Source organism: Siniperca chuatsi, linkage group LG8, assembly GCF_020085105.1.
Source record: "Siniperca chuatsi isolate FFG_IHB_CAS linkage group LG8, ASM2008510v1, whole genome shotgun sequence".
NCBI lineage: Eukaryota > Metazoa > Chordata > Actinopteri > Centrarchiformes > Sinipercidae > Siniperca > Siniperca chuatsi.
The window spans coordinates 9,607,862-9,633,060 of record NC_058049.1 but is presented as its reverse complement, the minus strand read 5'-3'; the positions used below and the strand labels follow the sequence as shown (position 1 = coordinate 9,633,060).

Below are 25,199 nucleotides of genomic sequence, written 5' to 3'. Positions count from 1 at the left end.
GAATATAGAGCAACATGTTTGCTAATCACTAAAATTGCAGCTAAAAATATCATTTTCTTTTGAATATACAATGTTGTGTCCATCCAGTAGAGTTATAGATAGCAACGGTGGAATAAGGCTAGTCTGGTAGTTGCTATTATCTGAGTGCCTTCCTGTGAAACAAAATGCTTTTATATCCTTTATTTAGCAGAGATACACGTGTGAAATGTGGTGATTTTGCTGTGTTATGCAGCTTCTCAGTGAAAAGATTTCCTGACAAAAGCGAGAGGCAATAAGGGGAGGAGAGCGTTCGACACTTGTGTGAGGCGATGATGGTGATGGGCTGTCATGCGTTGCCATGGAGAGAGACACACACTCACAGCTCCTTTGCAGTAGAGGCGGATCTTCCCAGATGGGGTGCGCATGATGACTGACATCCTCTTCCTCGTGCTGTGAGAGAAAAAGGCAAGTGAGAGAAGAAGGTTGGATAAGGAGAGAACGCAAGTGAGAGATATCACATTACAAGGTGTTACAGCCACTATAGCAAATTATCAAGTACTGTTTGAGTTAGCACATGTCTGCTGAAATTAGAAATCAAAGGGGTAAGGTGGTGGGTAACAAGATATCATACCTAGGTCACACAATTAATTAGTACAAATCATATGGGCAAAAGGAAAATGATGAACTTTGATATCATACAATTCTTTTGAGGTGCATACAGTAAAAACAATAATTTATGAACACCTATGGCCTGTACAGACAACAGTTTACAGTATATAGCAGTTGTACTTATAATAACTAATGAAAATAATAATGCAGTTATGAAAGTAGTTTACCTTGTAAACTCCAGCACATGAAGTAGTTCGTACTTCTCCTCTGTTTCGAGCTAAATCCAAAGAGACAGACAAGTAAACATACTCCAAAAGGACACATCTCAACCTCAGTCTTCTTCTGAGACAACTTATCTTAAGTAGCACAGTCCAACCCTTAATTGCACTTTAAATATGTTTATCAGTTGCCTGCACTGAGCTGATGGAGGGAGAATAACAAGGTGAAATCCAATTAACTTCCTTAATAGTAGAGACTGCTAGGTACAAAACAGAGTGATTAAATAGATGCTGAGAGCTTTAGAAGGCCTAATAAAGGTTAAGAAATTGGACAAACGTCTTGGAGTCAAGATGTTCTCAGCAGAAGAATTTTTTTTTTTTTAATTGTTCCGGCCTTTTCTCCCTCAGCCTCTTTGAGTGCAATCATCAGGTTAGCCAATTAAGGAAACAACAGGATGGGTGACCTGAGCTTTGGAGAGGACACACACTGCATCAGTTTAGGATATAATCACAGCGAATGTGATGTTCGTAATTTTCCATTACTGTTGCCCATGTGAATACAAAAGGCTGAGGTCTTTTTCATTATGCATATTAGTTTAGCTCAAGGTCTATTTTGGAACATCTGGGCAAAATATTAAAAATAGAGAATTAATTAATTAAGTTACTGCCTAGATATATTCTACAGAGACTCTACAACTTCATGGAAAAAATAATTGGGATAATAATTGGGATGTGCAGTAGCAATAGTTCTTAAATTGTGGGTAATACACTTATTCGCTTTCTTGCCAAGCACTAGATGATATCATGTCCATACAATAAATATGTAGATGGAGCTTAGCTTAGCATAAACAAATGGAAACGGGGGAAACCGCTAGCCTGGCTCTGTCCAAAGTTAACACCTACAAAGCGTAATGTTAACACGTTATGTCTCGTTTGTTTAATCCATACAAAAGTGTAAGTGTAAAAACAACAACATCACTGTTTTACCCCCCGTAAAACAGTGATGTTGTTGTTGTGATGTTGTTGTTTTTACACTTACACTTTATGTGCTGAACTATTTCTTGGCCAGATGCGATCACTTTCTGGATCGCTCCACTGGTTGCCTAGAAATTTATCCCGATCAAGAAATCAAACATTCTTACCCGGGCAGAGCCAGGCTAGCCTATTTCCCTGTTGTACAGACATGAGAATGGCTTCGATCTTATCCTCTAACTCTCGCAAATAAGTTTATTTTTACCAAAATGTCGAACTATTCGTTTAATAAATAACCATCAAAAAGGTCAAAACTCTTCCACTGTAGGGTCAAAGTAATGGCCTATTGTTAAGCATAGGACATCAGAATATTTTGTCTCTTCTCAGCACACAATCACATTAGTCTTTTCTTGTCATGGGAAACAGTGAAATATTCCACAGCATATGAACTGATGAAGAAATTACGATTTCTTTCATTCTTTAATGACAGAAAAATCGTCTAAGTATAATACATTTCTTTACTTGGATTTAGCCGATACCCTTGTCGTTGGTATCTATCAGTGTGACACAGCCTTATAGTTTGTCTTTTTTTCTTGCTTGAGGTCATACTAGACTATCATGATACCCATATTAAAGATTTAGTGGATCCACTCATCAGTACAATAGCTTGCATGCCTTTCATTTAACTTGTCTTGTTCAACTTACCATTTCCACAATGACGCTGTCTGGGGTTCTACCTGAAAACACAAAGCCAAGGTTTCGTGCTGCTCTCACCAGAGCTCCTTCATCTTGAAAGTAAACAGAAACCCAAAATGTTACAGAGAAACACACAAAACCAAGTACAAGCACACAGACTGTTTGCAGACACAGTGCTGTCTCAAGATAACCTGGAATTTGAACCTGACATTTATGACAAGAACCATGTTCACATCTGGTACATAAAACTAAATCATCTTGACACATTTTCACATTGAGAGCAGTGACTGAAAGCTGTGGACCAGGTAGCTGATGCTACAGCTTGCATGAGGATGCTGCAGGGCGAGAAAAAGCTCTCTGCTCATTTTTTACAGTTCACTTAACTACCCTTCTCTTTGCAGCCAATCCCCACTTTGCTTCAAACCCCAAAGCGCCATAAGACCATGATTGTTCTAAGCAATCAGGTAAAAAAAAAGTCATCTCTCCTTTCAAAAGCAAAATGTAAGATGAAAAGCAGCAACATTGCTTTGTACAGTTATTAAATAATAACACAATAATGTGTCAATATGTGTTACATTTTTCATCACACAGAGAGATGGAAAGCATTTATTGTTTCTATATTGAACTGAATTTAGGCACGTTTTACATCTGTGCAGCTTACTAACATTACTCATGTAGTCAAAAGCATCAGGAAACATTGACACCTCTCATTTTGTTGCAGTCCAGAGTTCGTCATCAATTTGGCAATAACAGAATCTTCAAATTCTGTGTTTTTAATTCTTCCCATGAGAGCTACTTCTTTACTTACATTTGGATCACAGATTTGTGCCCTTAAGCATAGTGACATTTTCAGAGTTTGTTAGGATCCTTTATTTTCAGGAAATTTACATACTGCTGCTAGGGGCAACCACTGTGTCAAAGTGGTGAAGCCAATGTGCAAATGCCTTAAGCTGCAGCCATTCTTGTAAAATACAAAGGCAACACAATTTTAGAGTTTCAGTGGTTAATTTCACCTCCTCTATTGGCAGTGATTTCGTGGAGTTAAAAAGAATCACGTTTAAGGGCATGTTTTCTTGACTGGCAGGTGTCTCATCACTGCTGTGAATGTGGTAGACTAAGGGATCAAAGTGAGGCTCAAAGAATCAGAAGTGACATACACCATGCATTCTGTAAACAGGATATTTTATTTTCTAATATGATTCCTAGCTCTCTCCTGCACTGATGATTATATAAATGTCTTTATGAAATACTGCTACCTGGAGGCTGCAGTGATGTGTTCCATTTGCTTAGACACAGAGGTCACTAGATGGAAAATTAAATATCTCAACAAAAACTAAAAAATCAAGGACACAGCATCATTGATGGAAAGCACCTGGAACCAGGTCCATTCAGTATCACTCAGAGCTGCAGCAGTTTGGAATTGCAGATAAACGTGCCACTGAGCACCATCTATAGTCAACAAAAGTAACAGTTTCTGCAGTTTTGATACTTGTGCCAACTAAAGGCAATTAGTGTTGCAAGTTTTTTTCTATTTTTATAGCTGTAGTTGGTGTGTGTGTGTGTGTGTGTGTGTCTGTTTGCCTGCAAAATTAAAAGGTTTTCTTACTTGGAACATTATTTCTAAATACTAAGATGAATACTAAGATCACACTGAGTCATTGTGTCAAACGATTAAGAGAGGGTGGGGGTACTAACTTGATTGCTGCTACATCTATATACAATAAACTTTAGTATTACTTACCATTATTACGAATGGTATTTCAGCTATAACGATTATTACAATGGTTAAAATTGCAGAATCTGTCATTTCAGTCTGGGCAATAATAACATTCCCAAATTATAATGCATGCACATAGATCATACACTGGGATAATACCAGGGCAGCATACTGTAGATCCAGAACTGTATTCCACTAGCTGTGTTGATGAAGGTGTGATCTACCTGGAGATGCAGCCTGGTAAATGATTTTTCCATCCGTGCGTTCAGGGACTGCAGTGTGACAGATGGCCATCATGGTCATGAACTCCAGGATGACAGCAGCTGTAGGCTACACAAAGTGGAAAGGGCACTTTGACTTTTAATGTTCTTTAATAAAATATGTCACAACAAAACAGAAACAAAATAACTAGAAAGACCTTGATTATACTGTAGGAAGAGAGAGTAATGACAGAGAGTGCACTGTTTGACAGACTCTGATCAACCTGCATGACTCACACACAACCTTCAAACAGTCACAGCATGTTTATGGACAGCTTCTTTTGAGAAATTTACATACTGCAGATTTGGGTGAAAGGTAAGTCGCAGCATTTGTTTAAACACTTTTATGACACAGATGCATTAGGTTTGCTACATCAGGACGGTTAAGTTCAACCCATCTAGTACAGCAAGGAGGCTACAAATCAGACATTCAGAATTGTTTGGAAATACTGTTATGCTAAATACTGTTTGACTTGCTTTACAAACTACTGTCTCTTTTTAGTGTCGCAGCAACCAAACCACAAATCCTTGAAATCTAAAGCTAACTGTCTGGTCTCAGACCATTACACAAGCCACATCATCATTAGAATTGTCCATCAGGTTGGGGGGGGGCACGTTGAGTAGTTTGGTGTGGTTTGCATCCCCACTGAAAACTACTATTTCTGCACCACAAATCAATATTTTATATTAGTAGAAAAGAGAAGGAACAGCAAAACAGATTGAGACAACTGAATATTTCACTGTTTCTTTTTCCTAGGCACAACTATTTTGAAAATAAACCGATTAGGCCTGGGACCACTTATCAATTTGTTGGTAATTCAGTGAAAACAACTTTTCATTTTTACTTTATTTTTCAAACAATGCATAAATAAATTTTCTCCACACCAGTCAATTATCCCAAAGCTCAAATGACTGACTTAAAACGTCACTTCTCTGGTACAAATATGTTACTGTGACATTCAGGAGTAAGATTCCCTGAGAGAAAGAAATCTGGACAACTTTTCTCCAAAACTAGATGTCTGTTTAAATAGCCATTAACTCTAAATATTGTTGTTTGAAGCCACTTTCAGGGCTTGACTGAAAGTGGCACTTTTGTGGCTTCAGTATTCACCAGTCAGGTTCGGCCAGACTAATCCCACCAAACTGGCTAGCTGCTGACATGCATGTCATGACTCATGCATGTTTATGTAATATAAACTTGCTTCAGTTAATGAAAAAAGGCCTAACCAATATACTGAGGGCATTTTACATTAATGAGGGGAAACGTATGACTAACTAGCCAAGGGGTAGACTCGGACAGGCATCTGCTGAGGCTGCAGGACCACCAGCTTCTAGTCAGTGAGGCAGAGATATCGGCTACCTCCAGGCTTATGTCAGGCCTGAATCATACAGCAAAAAGCAATCAGGCTGCTAATGGTTGTTATAAATGAGATCGATAGCAGAATAAACTCACACATTACTAGTTCACCAATATTATGAGCAACCAATCATAAATACAGCTGTCAAAGACAAAAAACTATGGTAACACAGAGAATCTACAGCAGATATATGCCATGATATGTACTGTTGAATGCTTATTACTCAAAAACATCTGCTCTTCTCTTCTCAAAAAAAAAAAAAGCTGTGTACACACACACAAACACACATACAATATTGTCAAAATTGCCTTTTCTGTTGGCCATGGCAACTCTGATTAGAGATCTCTAACAGGGAACAAAGGAGCAAATGAATGAAGGGGGGAGGGCAAATCAAAGGGCCTCCTGTAAATGAAAGTACACAGAGTCTATTACAGTCCAGGTGGCTGTGCGAGCCCCTTCTGCCTCCTAGCAGCATGCTAATCTGGTCTAGGTTGACAGGTATCCTCTGAAGGACATGCCAGTGTGTGTGTGTGCACTCTTATATTTCTCTTTGTGAGGAGCCAGTTGATTTTTAGACTGAGAGTGAGGACATTTTGTGAAAGTGCCAATTTTTTGACTGGTCCTCACCTCCTCAAGGTGTTGTTTTAGGGTTTAAACTTGGTTTAAGGGTTAAGGTTAGAATTAAGTTTTGTTTAAATCTATAGTGAAGGATGGGGTTAGGCATATAGTTTAACATTTTGGGAGTCTCTGATGTTTGCCTGGACTTCAGGAAGTCACTGCGCTGAGCCAAGAAATAGTACAGCCCATAACCCCCCATAAAACCACAACTTGTTGTGTTTACAGTTCAGTTTTTACAAATTAAACAAACGAGATATTACGTGCTAATTAGTGAGTTTTAGAGGTGCAGATTTTTTTACACTTTGACAAAGCCAGGCGAGCAGTTTCCCCCTGTTTCCTTTATGCTAAGCTAAGCTAACTGCCTCCTGGCTCCAGCTTCATATTAAACTGACAGATATGAGAGTGGTATTGATCATCTCATCTAACGCTCAACAAGAAAACAAGTAAACTTACATCCAAAAATGTCAAACTATTCCTTTAAGGTTAGGGTTGGGCTTAGGAATGCATTATGTTAATGAGGGTCCTCACAAGCATAGAAGTACAAACATGTGTGTTTGCTATGCTGGGGGGTAGTAACCTAGGCAGAGAGTGCATGCCACAATTAGATATGACAGCTAATACTGTGCTGTCAGCTATCACCCCCACTGACTCCTGGGTAATCTGTGTCACGGCAACAGTGACGGACACTCATCACTGGCCGGTGTGGAAAAAGTTGAAGGGTCAAGAGAAAATGAAGCCCGGATGAACAAACAAACACCCACGAAGGCTGCAGAAACTCTGCGGGCGGAGAACATGTCCAGTGACTCAAAAGAACATGAAAAGTACCAGAGGGGATGTTTATTTTTGTCAGCACTGTTAATTCCCCTCTTCTCTAGTCTGCCATCCCCCTCAACACTGTATCAACACTACTCCTACAAATAGCCTGCAGCAACGCAAAAGTGTTATTAATGATAAGGATTAGTAATGTTTAAGTAAGAAGAATCCCGATGGCCATAAGGATGAGTGTATGAATATAAGAACATAAGGTGTTAAATGAAATGTATCCTTTCATTTATCATCTGTATGTGTCATACAAGTGAGAGGGAAGCATTGATGATTTATCAATAGTGTTTGAACTGATGTCTTGACGGTTGGAGATAATGTCAACAAGCTTAATGTCTTTGGTGTAGATTTATTATATTTGGAACTTACCCGCCTCTGTGCTCAGTTAGATGAGAAGATCAGTACCAGCCTCATGTCTGTGCAGTAAATATGAAGCTAAAGCCAGCAGCCAGTTAGCTTAGCTTAGCACAAAGACTGGAAACAGGGGGAAACAGCTAGCCTGGCACACCTCCCAGCACATTTGTTTATCTAAACAAAATGGAATTTTAAAAACAACACGTGGTTTTATAAGGAGTAACATGCTGAAACAATTTTTTGGCTGGGTGCAGTGATTTCCTGGAGTCTTGTCATCATTGTAAGATTGCCAGGCAACCAGCAGAGACTGCAGGAAGTCACTGTACCAGACCAAGAAATAGTCCGGAAATTGCCCCTCACAAAACCACAACAGTCAGTTTTTACATTTCAGTTTTGTACAGATTAAACAAATGAGACATAACGTGTTAATAAGTGAGCTTTATAAGTGAAAATGTATTTTATTACCTTTGGACAGAGTCAGGCTAGGTGTTTCCTCCTGTTTTCAGTCTTTATGCTAAGCTAAGTGGGTGCTGGCGCTAGCTTCATATTTACCTTAAAAACATGACAGCGGTATCGATCTTATCATCTAACTCTCTGCAAGAAAGTAAATAAATGATATATTTCCCAAAAAGTCTAAATACGGCAGTGCCATTAGAGTTAAGATGGATTACATTTAAAAACCAAAATACATGACAGCATCATGACAGGAGTCTTTCCATAAAATAGGTGACTTGAAAGACATTAGGAGGAAAAACTATGACTCACAAAAGTGCTACAATATGAAGACATCCACCATCAACAAAGCATTAGTACAACTAGAACCCAATAGATTAATCATAAGCAGAATCATTACCAGAGATTTAGAGAGACTGTGGTTTCTTAACAGCGGTTGGTTGTGCACTATAATTAGCAGTGATCCATAAGAAACTAAAGCAGATACTAGACAAACTCAATGTGTGGAGAGATTCTGCTGTCATAACAAAGCAAACACCACAGTGGGATTACTCCTTTCCCTGGGCGGTGCTACTGTATGTAATTAGATGTGACATTCTGCCTCCCCCACGCTGTTCTGCAGCTCAGTGACTCAAACAGCCAATCAATCACAGTTTTCACCCATTTCATTACCACAGGTGGCCCTTATTGCTCCCTCTTGAATCCTGTGACATATCCCAAATGCATGTCTGAGTCCATATTTTGAGGCAAAGGCACAGAGTTCATATTCATACGTTCACACTAATGTAATCACTGTACAGCAGTACAGTTCCCCACAGTGGATAAGCAAATAACCATGTCTTCATCCTGTCAGAACAAGCTAATTAGGTTGTTTGCCTGCCTGTGTTTATAATGTCCTGTAAACAGTAATCCACCCCTCAGCAGGATTTTAATCAAACTGATATTAAAGATAATTAAGTCAATTTGTCTGTCAAAACATGTTGTCTTGAACCAGATAAAATGACCGTAAAACATGATGCATACCATGAAACATTACTTTTCACCATTTTTAATGACACATACCAGCCAACACATCACTAAAGTTAATTTAAAATGGCAAGAAGATATTATATAACCACACACAATTAGATTCAAAACCCTTCTTAACTTTGTCCTAAACAGCAGCCATTACTGCAGGTGGGTGGTAGGTATGCATCTATCCTCTTTCCATCCAACTTTAGATTAAACCACAGCCACTTCCATATGACGAAGGCCCTGACGGCTGCGTTCCCATGGAAACCGCGCTCATGAGGGTCCCATGAAATATGACAGCTACAGCTTGGAAAATAGCGCTTTGTGGAAGAGATAGTCATCTATTCCTATAAAAGGTACAAGATGGGTGCATAGTTTATGTGAATAGTTTAAACCCCTCAGCCAGTCTCTATCAAAAACAATGACATTGATAGCATTGGAAAACCTGTACTTCATGAGTGGTAAGATTGACACACATACTTTATTACATCCCTCCAGTTGCTCTCTTGTCAATAAGTTAACATTACTAAAGGCCTTTGGACTGATTGCATTCCAGTAAGCTAAGAAAGGAGGCAACTTCCTGTCACTTTAACAGCTAGCTATATAGGCTAAACCTATTATTATCATGAAGAAATGTCTCACCTGCCAGGTATAGCTTTCTAAATGATAAGCTAATAATACATATAATACAGCCTCTATGCTTGACTCAAATTGTTAACTCATTGTCTTTCAGAATTAACGTTTCCCATTACTCAACACCAGACACCAACTGAACATACAGTTAGGAAATAGCACGCTAGCTAGCCAATTCTTTTCCCATTGTGGTCGGATAAACAGCAAATTCATCAAATTCTGTGCCCAATATCGCTATTTTCCAAGCTACTGTAGCTGTCATATGTTGCGTGACCCGTGTGAGCACGGTTTCCATGGGAACGCAGCCGTCAAGGCTTTCGTCATATGGAAGTGGCCGTGGTTTCATCTAAAGTTGGTTGGAAAAACGATAGATGCGGCAGAGAACCCTGACATTACTTACGTGATTACTTTGGAGGTTTTCCAGTAAGTTCGGGTCATTAAATCCGGCCTCGTCTGATGAGTGTGTGCTGTGGCTGGAAAGAAGAGACGGAGAGGTCAAAACAGCAGAACACACTGGAATACTTGATAGCACTACTTTATAGCACTGCCAGCCAACTAGAAGTCATGACAGTAGACTAGAACAAATTATTAATTTGCATCATGATCAGAGCATATTCTCACAACAACAATGCTTATGACAACAACAGGAGAGGTTTACATAAAAGTACAACTTTCTACTAGCGTCAGACAGTTTTCCAAATACAATAATAAGTGTGACAAACGTGTTTCTTAGTGTTTCTGAGACTGGCACCACAAAACAGATCTCAAACTGGTATTGACACAGCCACTGCTGTGTGCCAACAGTATTGACATTTGATGAGAAAAGTATCAACCGCAATGCAGACAGAATGCAAATGCAGGTCCCCTGGACTTTAGTAACGTGATGTACAGTGTGACTGTTTGGGATTCTGTCCATGCTGGCAGAAGCTGATCATACTTTGAGAATGGGACATTATCATTTCACAATGCACAAAGAATCCACACTCACAGATTTATTAATTTTCTCCTTCATATAACATATTCACTTAAGTAATTTCCGTAAATAATAAATGGTGTTCCCCTTTGCTTTATAAATTAATCAATGTAAGAGGAACTGCTTACAGGGACACGGCAGGCAGGCTGAATTTCTGGCAGCTAAGAAAGAGCATATTACTCATACACTAATCAAAGCCAAACCCTAATAAATTGCTGGTAATACAATTAGTCTCTCATACTTGTACCAGAAATGCTTTTTGTTACTGGCAAGATGCAAAATAATTCAATATCTTGCAGTCCATTAGGAATATAGCAAAATAAAAAAAGTTATTAAATCGTTCATCAACAACAGAAAGTCATGCTGAACTGAAAAAAAAAACAATATTTGTTTAGTGCAGAGAAGACCTTTTCATTGATGTAAGGTAATTATGTTTTTATCCCTCTAACAGTGGCTTAGGGCAGTGATTTTGTATGTAGCTACCAGCTGCTCACTGGCTGTCCAGCGGGAATCGGTTCATGATTCTGTGATAAATAGAGCCCTAGGTAGACAGCAGCTTTGTCTGTGGCACTGGGGCTTGATAGAAATGTTACTGAGGCTGCCATTAGCAACCACAAGTCTTTCTAACCCCACGAGATACACTGTTCGGATCCCTAAGAACCAAACAGCCAACTGGCAAGTAATACTCCCATCTACTGCACTGCAAATAGAGGTTTGGGAGAAAAGAAATATGAGAAAAGCAAAGTGACGCAATTAAACAGCAGGGCTAGAGTAGATATTGTGTTATACCTACGTGGATGCACTGGAGGTTGGGGAAATGTATCACTTGCAGGCTTTATTATAATATGTCAGAGAGAAATCAGGAAACAAGTCTGCATTTCTAAATGCTCCAAATACATACTGTAAACACATACTAAGGAGGGCCAATGTTTTAACTAAAAAGCTTAAAGTTTTGTATCATATACTGTAAAATATATGTTTTCTTGATTGCATTAGGTAACATCCATTCAACATATTTCTACATGTATGTGTCTAAGCTACATTTCAAGAGCCTTATTCGTATGTGAAATAAAAACAAACATTACAAATTCTGCAACATAGACTCTAGACAAAATGCTGCAGTATTTTTGACAGAAAATCTATGGAGTCATTGTTACTGTTTCTAACCCTCGTACAGGGAAGGAAGCCCTAGGCTTTTCTCTACTGCAGCAGTAGCGTAGTACGCCATGTCGATCGTCTTGATGAAATTTGGTGATGAGGCACGGGGCAGGGTGTGGAGGACGGTCAGTTTATTGATTATCTGCCAGCACACAGAGGTCCTGTCACTATGGGAACAAGGGTGCTGGCTGTTCACAGTCAATAGCTGGGGACTGTTTCCAGATCAAACCTGTGATATTTGTGCATAAAGGCTCTAACTCAGTTGTTTCAGTGAGAAAAAAAAAGCCAAAAAGACACATGCTTTCATGGGACTTCCTTTAAAGCAGAAAGATTCAACATTTTGGCTTAATAGGTTTTAACAAACAGGCCCCAATCCCACATGCAAAATGGATGAGACATGCCCATGCTGTTACTGCAGATCTCAGCACTGTAGCAGATGGATCTCGGAAGTAGGACTGTGTGAGTGTGTGTATGTGTACGTGAGAAAGAGAGAGAGAGAGAGACTGACAGAGAGAGAATAAGTGGGAGTGTAACTACCATCTCCAAAGTTAGTTTGATGTTAGCTGGGGAAAAGGAAAATGTGCTGCACAGTTTCAGCCTCAACAACACAACAAACAGTAAATGCTGGAAGGCTTGGTCTATCAAACCTGCTGAATGTACAAGTGCCTGTTAGGAAGCCACAACACATAACCACTTAGAATTCAATAATAATTCTAATACAATACTGGCAGCATATACTAGAACATTTGTTTAAGGCTGTTTTTTCACATAAACATATATACATGGTGAATCAAGAGCCACAGTCACATAGAACACATCCCAAGTGTACTGAACGCCGAAGAAAACAACAAACATACAGTACATTGAGGTATTGTGTTCAAAGTCACGATTTACACAAGGCAAGGCAGTACTAATACATCACAGAAGCGAAGAGCGAAAAAAACGACTACCATTTCACACCAGTCATCTTACCAGTCGTCCTCTGCAAAAATACCCTCCTCAGCCTCAGGGACGTGACTGTTGGGAAAAAAATTATCTTGTTGACAAAGCTATTGTTAACATGTTCTGTGAATGTACAGACGCCAGGACTGGATTAAAGATGGGTTTGTTTATGAGTTGGCAGACGTTCAGAGTATGATAGGTCAGATGCCGGGAAGGACTGTAGCTGAGGTGTTGGGGTTAGGTTGACAGCAGTGATTATAGCAGGCCCTCCAATCATTTATACTTGATACCACTCTCATGTCTGTATGCTAAATATGAAGATAACACCAACAGTTGGTTAGCTTAGCTTAGCACAAAGACAGTAAAGAGGGGGAAACAGCTAGCCTGGCTGTGTCCAAATTTAACTAAATCTACCTACTAGCACCTCTGCATCTCATAATTTGCTTTCCAGCTATTGTTCCTTACAATTTTATATATGCACTGGCATTCATTCTTAAGTTATTATTAACAACTGAAATGTCTGTGTTCACTTTCCTTTTCTTACAAGTGACAGATGTTATACTAGCTGTAATTAAATACTGTATGCATGCGATTTAGATCTCAATATATGTTGTTATATAGCCAGTTGTGTGGTGCATGCCAGTCCTTTCACCCATCAACATCAATTAATTTAATAAAGGAGGGAATAAAATACATGTGAGATTCATTTGAAAGTTACTGGTAAAAATGCCATTTATCACTAAAATAATAGCAAGTATATTTTATTACACCTACTATAGTAAAAATCAAGTCAATTAGCAGTATTTGTTTTTATTTGACTGAATGTCTCAGCAGATGAATTGTAAGGCGGACAAGAAAATATAATGCACACAAAATGTTTGGACCATTATGCAATTATAAAACATACTAAACAAATCTCAAAAGCAATCAAATATAACTTGAGCCGTTTTGCCAAAATGTTTTAAGAGAAATTTCAACGAATTAGATGAAAGGCAAAAAAAAAATAATAATGAAAAAAGAAAGCCAGAAGCAAACTGGGGGTGATATTTGAATGTTTAGGAAAAATGTATCATACTAAGATGGCTCTCGTTCCCCATCAGGCAACAGCAGGAACTTTCCAACTGCAATGTGTATGTGAATATTCTGTGTATATTTTCATGGCCACCAATGAATGTAGAAATGAAAACAACAATGTTTGAAACTAAATGTGGTCAGAGAGCACACTGCTCTAAAACGAGGCACCAAATTATTTTGACATCTCTGCTCTGGCAGACTAACTGCAGTGTAGGGTTTTGTTAACTGTAAGGAGTGGAGCCGACCAGACGACACGCTCCACTGAACATTACGGCTTTCCATTTGATTCGAACTCAGTTTGATTCATACTGTGAGCCTGTTCACTCTTGTACTTCCAGTATAGCAACATTGAGCTTATCTGCATTAACAACAACCCAATCTGTCTGCATATGGGCTACTGTACAGTATTAGACATATGTAACAGCTATATCCAATGTACATATCTACTCGATTACACTTTACAATGACAAATCGCCTATACAAAATTGGTATATTAAAAGAAAATCAAAACATTTTCTGTCACTTGAGTTCAACTAAAAAATATGCTTTCACTCTACTCCAAACTAATAACACTCTCTAGGAGGCTTTCTAACCTAAACAGTGTCGCTCCTTGAGATTTGGACTCCAGTCCAGTGGAATTAATTGATGTCTACACCCTTGGGGTTGGCTTTATTAATTACAGCAGCACTTAATTTGTGGTGAGGAACACACGCAGGCGGCAGTGTCAGGGGGGCTTTGTGTGTGTGCTGGCACCAAATCACAAGTCACGCCACACATAAGTGTTTTATCTTTGTTTTTACTTAAATAATCTCTTTTTTTTGCACAAGAATATACTACTACTTCCTGCCATTGAGTCAGATACTTTGAAATCTGTCCTTAATAAATGTGATTTTAAAAAAGTGTTGAAGAAGCATTCAAGTATGTTAATTCCACAAGTAGAGACATGTTAGTGACAGAGAATTTAAAGTTTAATTAAACGATATCTGCCTCACAACTACTTTCATCCATATTTCACAATTAACAACTGGATGCAGTCAAATCAAACATCTATGTTACGGATGGGAAGGAAGTCATCAAACTCGCACTGTTTATAACAAACAGATTCAAGCTTGCCAAGCTGTTTCACTGTTGGGTAGATACAATAATGAATTCACAAGTTTATATCCTTAAATATTTGTCATATAAGCTGCTTACATACTGTTAAAGCCTAAACCTAATTGAGAACTTTTAAAGAAATAGCATTGTTTTAGTAGCATTAACCTCTGTTTGCTAGCCTGATAAATAAGAGCACAGATTTATTTAGAACAGCACTGTTTCAATGATTTTGGCCTGGTATTAATGTGTGACATATCATGAACTCAATAAAAACTGATAACACTCAACACTCGGGTTCAGAAGTAGTGTTTTGGATCTGGAAAGACTACAGTTCAAAACACACAATCAACAACACCCAACACATACCAGCAAACACATTAATGCTCTGTGACAGTTTCCTGACACATTTTGAGAAATAGTGAGATAAACAATATTTACATTGTCAAATTATCAACACTCAACATAAAATAATCTGCTGTAAAATCATGTAAAGTGTTTAGTTTGAAGAAAATAATTTGATTATATGGAGGAAGAGTAATTGAAGTAAAATTAAATGGATTACATAGTTATAGCACTACAGTGGATTACAGTAGTGTTACAGTTAACATTGTTATTGTCTGGTGGACTATAAATACAGAACGATGACCTGTTTTGTAAACAGTTTTTGAATCTAATGCTCCAAACTCTTATTTTGGGAACCCAGAAGAAGGACAAGAGCAGGCCAAATGACAGCATCATCAAAACAACATCGCCTCATTAGAACCTGTCTTTTTTCTCTCCTGCTATGAAACACTCATCCATATTTATCAGTTGCATAAGAGGGAGTCCTCATTTCAGAGAATCAAAGGAAAACATCTCTACTTTGGATGAAGGAGAGAGAGAGACTGCTGCCTAATTTTCAATCTTTGCAGGGAGGAGTGTCTGTCCCTGATGATCAGCAGGCTTGACCCAATTAAATAACCGTTGAAAAAGACAAAAAAGGAAAAGACATTCTGTAGCCCAAAATATCTAAATACCAAAAATCACACCCCTGTCTTTAATCAGCTGCATTAGTTTAAAAAAAAGAAATAGCAGCAATGATCTTGGTTGCATCATATCATCAACATGTACATTATCACTACTTTACGACTTTATATTCTTGACCTGGGGATGGACAATGGGAAGTTGTCTGTGTCCTCACAGTGTTGGCAAGCATAGCATAATGAGAGCTTTGGTACAAAGAACTCCAGATAAAATACTCTCTTTTGTCCTTCAGCCTGCACTTCATCAATCATGCTTTTAACTGAATCCTAATGGGATGAATCATGTACTGTCACGTCTGCACTTGCTTTGGTTCTGTAAAGATACTCTGCTCTCCTACTTGTTTTGCATCCACTGAGGTTAATTATCTATGAACTAAAATGAAATGAGTATATTCAGGGGGAAAAATATTAAGGGCTGATTTAATGAAATGTTAAAATGTAATAGATATGCTTTTATGTCAGTGGAGTTGAGGGAAAAAGTAAATTCATGTGGCTACATCTCTATCTTTACAAGGAGGATACTGTGCGTTACCAATATTCTTGTTTCTAACTTGTGGCAAGACATTTTCAAGCTCTGGACCTTGCAGAGAAAACACTGAAACGTATAGCCAGTTTTCACAAACACCTCCAACGTGACAAATGATGGACAAAGGAGAGCGTAAAGTGCCTTTGCTTGCAAATGTCTGTCCACCTTTTATTTATAGTTTATGTTGAGGGGAGCACTGATGCTGAGAAGGCAAGGGAGGAGAGAGAAACGCCAGATGTACTATGATGCACACTTGGCATTTAATGATGGTGATGGGGGAGGTAACAGTAGGAGATGCAAAGGGGGGAGGAAAACGGAACATACCCATAGGCCACACCAGCGATGGTGCACTTCTTGAACTGCATCACGTTGCAGGTCAGGGTTCCCGTCTTGTCAGAGAAAATGTATTTCACCTATATAGAGAAAGACATGAATAACACTTCACAGGTACACATTTTATTCTAAAGGATAGATAGATCTTTCAAGTAAGCATTAGCATAATATAAAGTATTATTTGAACAGTTTACCTGGCCTAATTCTTCATTCAGATTGGAGGTGCGAGCCATGGCAGGTGTGTTTGTGGGCTCATAGAGCATATCGGTGTCCTAAAACAAATCACAAAGAAGTGTAACTTCACAAAAGAAACAAAAGTTTTGGTAACAATACAAGTTTTCACCAAATTAAACTTCACATCAGCAGTGAAAGTAAAACTAAAAACCCAAAAGTGGAAAAAAATAAAATAATAAAACCCCACTTCACTCAGGCTCTTCCCAGTCCCCTCAGTCTTTTTTTCTTCAGGAAAATACTGAACCAACTGGGGCTGCGGGAAGAGAAGCCAACTGAAAACTGCCCTAAATGTTGCTAAAAATTCCTTGCTATGCTTTTCATTTAAAATTTAATGAATAAAGGGGCTCAGAATAACTTCGGGCAAAAGAAACGGTACGATTCCTCAGCTGAGATACTTGATGGGGTTGACCTAGTTAGGTTAAGGATATAAGAACACAATATTTTAGGTGCTCACTCAAATGTTTCATGTCAGTCAGGTTTCAGATGTGTTTCAAACTTTGAAATGGTCTTTACTGAGTTCAATACATGTTGTGTTTTCTTAAAAATATTATGTGCATAATGCTAACCATGTTATTTGAACACCATTTAACATTTTATTTCAACAGCCCAATATTGATACCCAGTTCTTAAACCTGCAATAATTGATTTTTTGACCACTTGGGGGCAAAGCAACAAGCTGTAAACACAACATATATTATCACCTTATGAAGGTGGCTTCTTTACACATCAAGCAGACACAGAGCAACATTAGTATTCATTTGGAGTCCTTTGGCTCCTATCTTTATCTGTCTTCTATTTGGTATTGGGCAGGTAAGAGCTTTTTTTGCTGAAAAAACACAGCTGCCAACTGCGTTTGGAAACAATGTTGATGACAGCGGTGAGAGTGAATCAAAACAGTAAAGTTGCGGGGTATAAAACAATGAGAAAAATGATGCTAAAATGCTCTGTAGAGCTGAAGGGAACTGCAGAGCCGGGTGATAATTCTCTGTGGGTTCATCACTATGAGCTGACTCCCTTCACATAGTCATCGATCCATTGTTAATATAAAAACATTGAATATAGCAGCTTTAACAGTAGCTGTAGAGTGCGCATGTTGAACCACCCACCTTGCTTTGTTTACGTAGTGATTAACTGTATTGCAAACATTTTCTTCACTAAAATATTTTGTGATCGCAGCTGGCAATTATATAACCTGCAGGTATGTCTGCTTTTGTAATGCATATAAACATAAAGGTAAAATACACATACATTTAAAATGTATTTTCCTCTTTAAACTCCCACCTGTGAAGGAAATAGCGCATCTATCTCAAATTTAAAGTTTTCAGATACATTATAGACTGAAGCTTCAACTCACCCAGTTGATGAAAAAGGCTTGGATGAACTTGATAACCTCTAGTGTGACCAGGAGACTGATAGGGATCAGGTTGTTGAACAGGATGATGAAGGTGAGGAAGTTGAGGCCAAAGTTAGCTGCCCCGCCATCTATCAGGGGATACATTTTGGAAAAAGGGAAGTGATACACAGGAGACTCATCAGTGCTGGTTCATAAATATCAGTTAGTTAAATGAAAATGCCCAAAGCTACTTCCAGCCAATGATCTACTTTATCCCAATGCGGAGAATGTGTTGGGCTAACGTTGTGCATTAGCTGGAATTCACCATTTCTTCCACCCAACCTCATCCTCTTACGACTCAACCATTTAACAGTTCAATTTAACGTCCCCAAAGATTCAAAGTAGCGAACAGGGACTGAAGTATCTCAAATGTCATTAGTGTCACAGCAGCAGCCTTGGCATCCAGCATGATCCAGGCAATGAATTCCACAAAGCACTATGCAAAATGATGCTGGTCCACCCAAAGCCCCAAACAATTGTCAATGATCAACATGTAACCCCACTGACACCAAACATGAAAACAGGAGGGATGTGATTTACCTTTCCACAGCTTGCAGGAGGTGCAAATGTTACCTTCCTCAACCCAGCATTGAGGTTGAGGGACAGCCCTTCCCCATGACAGAACAATTGCAAAACAAAAAACTGGATGGCATAAAGAAAGTGGCAGAATGGAAGCTACTGCTACAACAACACATATAGGAGGGAATACTTTTTCAGAAGTGGGGAGGAAGACAAACATATCGGATGCTCTCAAGACAAAGGAGGGAGAATTCAGTCCATAGCACATTTTCAACCAACAAGGAGTGGAAAAGAGGGGGTGGATTATGCCAGTGAAAAAGTTTGGGTGTTAATGATGATCACAACATCACCTCATTTCACTCATTTCTAGTAGTCAGCTTATTATGTGATGTTACGCAAGATTTCTGCTATCAGGTGAGAGAGGGATACTGTGTTGGATCAGTAGAGTCATTACATTTTTTTTTAATCAAACCATAGCAAACCAGGACATGCACAAGTCACACAAGTGCAAAAATACGCCTGTTGTCTTCGCTTACACATATGTCACTATAATGTAATATGTGGCACTATAATGTAATGTGTGGCAATGTGAATATAAGATGTTCTAACCATGTTTAATGTAATGTGTGGCAATGTGAATATAAGATGTTCTAACCATGTTTAATCAAGCAAGTTAAATATTTCTAATAATAAATTCACAGTAAGTTGTCACAGGAATTGTACTGTAAATTGTTGGGGTCTCATTATTCCAAGTGAAATTTTCTTTCGTTTGGTGTGTGAGAAGACCACACCTCCTCGACATTATGCTAAACACAGAAGTGGAACAAAAAAACTTCACCATTCTGTCATCAGCAGTTTACCAACAGAGACAGTCAGCACAAATTCAATGATATGGTGATAAATGCACGACTACCAACAAAAACTGTAGTGAACTGTAGTAGGTGGCATGAATGCATAACGAATGACCATTCATTTTTGCTCACAGCCTGCATAGAGTTAAGTTGTCACAATGTATAGGCTTAATGCAGGCGATGATCTGTGTCAGCACTCTGCAACGGGTCAAAGTCAAATTAATTACTCACCAGTCATGCATTGTCGCAAGCTTCTTTGGCATACATATGTATGAGCATGTATGATGCGTGGTGGGCTAACATTGACTCTTCTGCTCCTGTCTGCATTTAACTTACAAATGTTGGTAAGTGAGTGAAATCACAATAATTTAGAAAAATATAGTGATGTAAGTAAATGGGATGTTTAAGATTTGACAATGTCCACACCTCTCTCTTTTGTCACAGGTGGATAATATGCACTGGACAGAGTCTCAACAACTCCTTATGAAAGTACAATCAGTCTTAAGATGGATGCCTGCTTTATGACTTACAATCCCCTCATCAGTGTGATATAGGGTCTTTTAGATCTGGGTTTTAATGCCACTGAGGACATTATTGAAACCCTTAGAAAACCAATAGAAGCCAATGCAACATCTTATAAAGAGGGACAGTGTAAGTCGTAGTGCAAGCTTAAATTGACCAGGGCACAACCTCGCCTACACAGGCCTATCAGGGTACAGAGTAATGGCCAGAGTGTAACGATAATCACTTTGCATACCAGGTTCAGAGCTTCATCACAACAGACCAACTGTCACAGAAACTGAGCAGCCCATATTTTTTTTGTTGTGTTTATGTCTGTAATAGTAGCTAAAAAAAAGAGCCATTTTGTGTAATAGCTTGAGAATACATGTAAAAACTGAACAGGTTTCTCCCCCTCCCTCCCCTTTCGGTCCATCTTTTGAAAAATCCACACATGAAAAGAAGGCGGCAGAGGCATTTAGAAAATGTCAGCTCTTGCCCCTTGGGTTTTGCACCACATGCTGTGTTCGAGCAATAAACACGTATAGGCCTCCTGCTACGAAAAGCTTCCTGAGTACAACATCATCTCCCTGGCAGTCAAAGTAAATGCTGATATTCATTTCTCGTAAAGAATTGGGGAGAAAAAACAAGATGAGGGTCTGAAGCTTGGAAACTGCAAAGCGTTTAACGTGACACAAAAAAAAAAATGGAGGAAACGTGAGACACTGTTTGCATCAGGCACTGAAAATAACTAGACGAAGGTATAAGAGAGCTGGAGGGGAAAAACCTATTGTTGGATCCCTGGTATGTGCTTGTCCATGGCAAGGGCCCATACAAAGTAGGGCAACCATATAGGGGGCGAGGGTAGGGGGCTTCATTTGCTTAGCAAAGGCAGAGCTTCAGTAAGGGGTTAGTAAGGGAGGGTCATTCACGGATGGCCAAGGCTTTTAAATGGTTGTTACCTGGAGCTGTTAAAAAAACGACAACAAAGAAAACAACAAAATCAAACAGAACATTAGAAAGGAACAAAAAAGTACAGCAGCGCAGTGATATTCAACCATTTCTTTTTCACTCAAACTCATTCACAACACATCTATGCATGTCTCAGCTGTCTATTCTCAGTTAACAGGGAATTCACTTATTCCCACATTGCCACATATTTCACTTGTAATGCGAAACATAGTTTAACTGAGGCAACATAAAAACGACACAACACATACCAGCATTTAGAAACTTAAAATGACAAAGAAATAAGCTGATATGGACAAGTGAGACAAAATATGTGGAATAAGAGGTGTAGCATGGGCTGTTGGGACTCTTACAGTTGAGGTCCATGTACCAGGCATCATTGCCGTACTGGTACTTCCAGATGGTTTGACCAATGGAGCAGACCAGAGAGATGGCCAGCAGGCAGCCAAACAGCACAAGGATCTGAAAGTTGGTGATACGCTCCACATTGGACAGCTTCAGAGGAGGCCGAGTAGAATTCTGGGTAACACATGACATGACAAGTTTGTGGTAAAAAAAAAAGAAGAAGTTTGGCCAATGGTTATGTTCTCTTTCTGTGCTCTAAAAACACCAGCAAGATAAAACATGTTCAGGGTAACTAAACTTTTGTAACAAGTTGCTTAGGAGCTTGAAATGTCTGAAGATAAAAATTAAATATAAAAACATAATAAGGTTTGGTGACATACATGAGGGCACATGAAGTCTAACTTTTTTTAAATACTGTTGTTGGTTAAACAGATTTGATTACATAAAAAAGTATAACAGCACATAAATGAATAAAGTCGGAACCAGTTCATCAGACTGAGCTTTATTTATTTTCGTAACTGCAAATATCTTCCAAATACTATGCAAATATGGTTTACCTGCATGAGCTTTGTGTCATGTCCAGTGTAGACCACCACACCATGCACCCACTGAGTGTTTCTCAGTTGGGCTCCTCTCAGTAAGATCTGGTCGGGACCCAGTGGTACTGTACTGTAGTAAGACACATCACTGCCATGAGTACATTTTTCATACTTCGCCTACAGAATAATAGGCTTACAAAATGATCAAATGATCTTTTGTTTACAGTCTTTGGTTGACAGTAATGACAATGACAATATATTATCTTATTTTGATACTAAAGAATTAAAAAAAAACTTTTCATAACATCAATTTATTACAAGCCTTCCAATATCACCCTAAATCAATCAGTGTTGACCTTACAATCACTGATTTAACATAAACCTTTCTGATTCCTTATTGATAAATATGCCAATACTACCAATAACCAATATTAACACTAAGTAATCTATCCTGACAAGTATTTCACTACATATTCATTACACAACAACACAAACTAGGTAATTAGTATTTTGTGATGCTGTGAAAGACTTGTTCATGTCAATAATATTTATAAACACAGCCAGAAGTAAAATTGGCATCTATTTCTAATAAATGCGAATTGCATATTTGAACTCTTAATTATAAATCAGAATATACATGTAAGTTCTACATTAGAAATTAACGTTTGGGCCTTACATAAGTTGTAACAATGGTGTTTAAACTAACATGCATCCAAGCCTTTAGGATTTGGCGTCTTAAGTTGTATGCTAGTAAAACTGAATAATGGAGAAAAGTCTTTACTTGTGAAAAGATTTCACAATCAATATGAAAATACTGCCCATCAAACTACAAACCCACCAAAAGCCAAGTATAGCTCCTGGTAACAATGCTTACTAAGGACAGCATTACTGTCCCAAACTCCTGGAATTAAGCCATCATATCATAAAAGCAGGCATACAGCATATAATGCATTTTCCTTTCAATGGCAAAGCCTCCAAACAAATATGAAATTTTATATCATTGAAGCAGGTGCTTTCATTTAGTCAGCAGAAAGATTAAATAATCTTTCAAACCTCATAACGCACTGATACTGGCTCTGCTCCTGGCTAGAAGGCTACTGAGTTGGAAAGAGAGGCAGAGAGCCAGGCATGGAGCACTGCAACTGAGCGCACCTGTGTCCATCCAGGCGGATATTCCCAACAAACTCATACAGATGGCGGTTTGGGCTCTCGCACTCCATCCGCCCAGAGAGACGCATCAGGCTGTCGATGTCCTTTATGTCTGCAGTCATTTGGAGACCCTGTTGATGTAGTTACAGCAGCATTATAGACGTGTCTTTATTTTTCATCAGTTTGTGCTGCAAACTTGCAGAAAATTCCTCTTGGTTCTCATTGTATGGACAGTAACTTGTATAAAGACAGAATAAAAAAGGCAATTACCTGTCTGATTTTAAGGTTTGTTTCTCCATCCAAGTTAGATGTTTCAATGTAGCACATTCCCTGTGGTTCACTGTTGTGGAGGGAGAGGATATAAACACTTGGAGTGGTATTATAATATAACAACAGCAAACTGCTATTCAATCAAATACTACAGTATATCTAACCCCAGCTGTTCATTATGTTATATGATTAGAATTTTATATAATATTGTATACCAAAATGGTACTTTATATTTCCCAATAATAATTTATCACTTTCAATGTAAATTTCTAATCATTCTCAATTATTTATAATTACTAACTGCTAAAACTAATATTAAAAAAGGGTCTACAACACAATAATTATATAAGACTAGATCACTGCAAACAAAGATGCTGTGTGCCAGCCTAAAGATCACTCAGGAACATAAAACTACATCAAGGTTTTACTGAGTGGAAGTTATCTATTTAATGTACAGTAAATATCCTTAAGACAGACATAACATCTTTGTTTGCTGCTACACCAGAGTTTAACTGTCTTCAAGAAAAGCTAAAATACACTGCAAAGGGACAGAGAGTGGAGAGAGAGAGTAGGGTGATATGAGCAAGGAGGCATGCCGAGCAAAACAAACAGAGCAGACAAATGGGTGTCTGACAGACTCTGGGCACAGGGACAGAGAGTTAAAGCATGCCGGGTGCTTAAGGTGAGCTGGGTCGCTGGTTAGCTACTCTTTTAATAGCGTGATTTATTTATACAAAAGACTGGCCCAAACAGACATAGGGTGGAAGGGAAAATAAAAACAGATGTGGACACTGAAGCCCAACCACAATCAATGAGAGGTGTGGAATCTGCTGCTATTAGCCATCAAATGAGAGCTTTGTTTTATGGAAATGAGCAGAAGTCTGCTGCGATAGCCAGGAAGTGAATTCTAAAATTTGGTGCTATTCATAAAACGGCAAAATACTGCTTTAAAACTGATTGTGAATTACTGAACTACACTTGGGTCCTGCTCAAATGGCAGTTAACACCTTGTGGAAAGTTAGCAAAACTATGATTCCAAGATGCTTTTCAGTTTTACATCTTGGATCTGCATGCAATTGTCACATCAAATTAAATTGTTGCATTCAGGGTGCCATACAAGCCATGCAAGGGCAAGAATATAGAAGATATATTCACACCCAAAAAGAGAAGGAGCATATGCTCCTGTGCTGTAAAACTAGATGTCTCCATTCACTGAGAAGTTTCAGCCAAACATTGAAAAGGGTCTACTGCACGTTATGTTGTAAAACAAAATACAACATAATAAAATGACTATATAAACGGACAGTATTATGGCTGCCAAATCACAATGGAGAGGAAAAGTAGAAAAAAGGGCAGGAACATGGTGTTCATTGACTGTGGCACACCAATAAGTGGTTGTTGCCAGAATAATCACAGGCCCCTTCCTTCCTCAAGCGTGGTCAGAGAAGAGCTAAAATGTCTCGTCCAAGTTAATACACACAGCCCCTATCTCTCCCACCGCTGTTTTGTTGGTTATGTTGCTGGTTTCCTGACCTGGACGACAGTATGACGAGGTCAGCCGGGAGGTGATCCCCATTTGCAGCTCTGACTACTTCCCCAACAGCCACCT

The 25,199-nt window shown here is 38.7% G+C and overlaps 1 protein-coding gene across 10 annotated transcripts in view; it reads right to left on the bottom strand.

The window, feature by feature from the left end:
• The window catches only part of atp8a1 (ATPase phospholipid transporting 8A1), a 108,157-nt gene that overhangs the window by 48,296 nt on the left and 34,662 nt on the right, over positions 1–25,199 (bottom strand). For 4 of the 10 annotated variants that reach the window (XM_044206239.1, XM_044206241.1, XM_044206234.1 and 1 more), the window contains exons 7-21: positions 25,124–25,197; positions 23,591–23,660; positions 23,324–23,451; positions 22,190–22,301; positions 21,641–21,806; positions 21,281–21,286; positions 18,412–18,539; positions 17,018–17,095; positions 16,815–16,903; positions 12,804–12,848; positions 10,101–10,173; positions 4,416–4,521; positions 2,484–2,566; positions 816–865; positions 360–429 (exon numbers count right to left, since the gene is read on the bottom strand). In XM_044206239.1, the coding sequence (XP_044062174.1) occupies positions 360–429; positions 816–865; positions 2,484–2,566; positions 4,416–4,521; positions 10,101–10,173; positions 12,804–12,848; positions 16,815–16,903; positions 17,018–17,095; positions 18,412–18,539; positions 21,281–21,286; positions 21,641–21,806; positions 22,190–22,301; positions 23,324–23,451; positions 23,591–23,660; positions 25,124–25,197 (1,278 nt within the window). The remainder of the gene's footprint in view (positions 1–359; positions 430–815; positions 866–2,483; positions 2,567–4,415; positions 4,522–10,100; positions 10,174–12,803; positions 12,849–16,814; positions 16,904–17,017; positions 17,096–18,411; positions 18,540–21,280; positions 21,287–21,640; positions 21,807–22,189; positions 22,302–23,323; positions 23,452–23,590; positions 23,661–25,123; positions 25,198–25,199) is intronic. The other 6 variants (XM_044206235.1, XM_044206244.1, XM_044206240.1 and 3 more) reach the window with 5 other exon arrangements.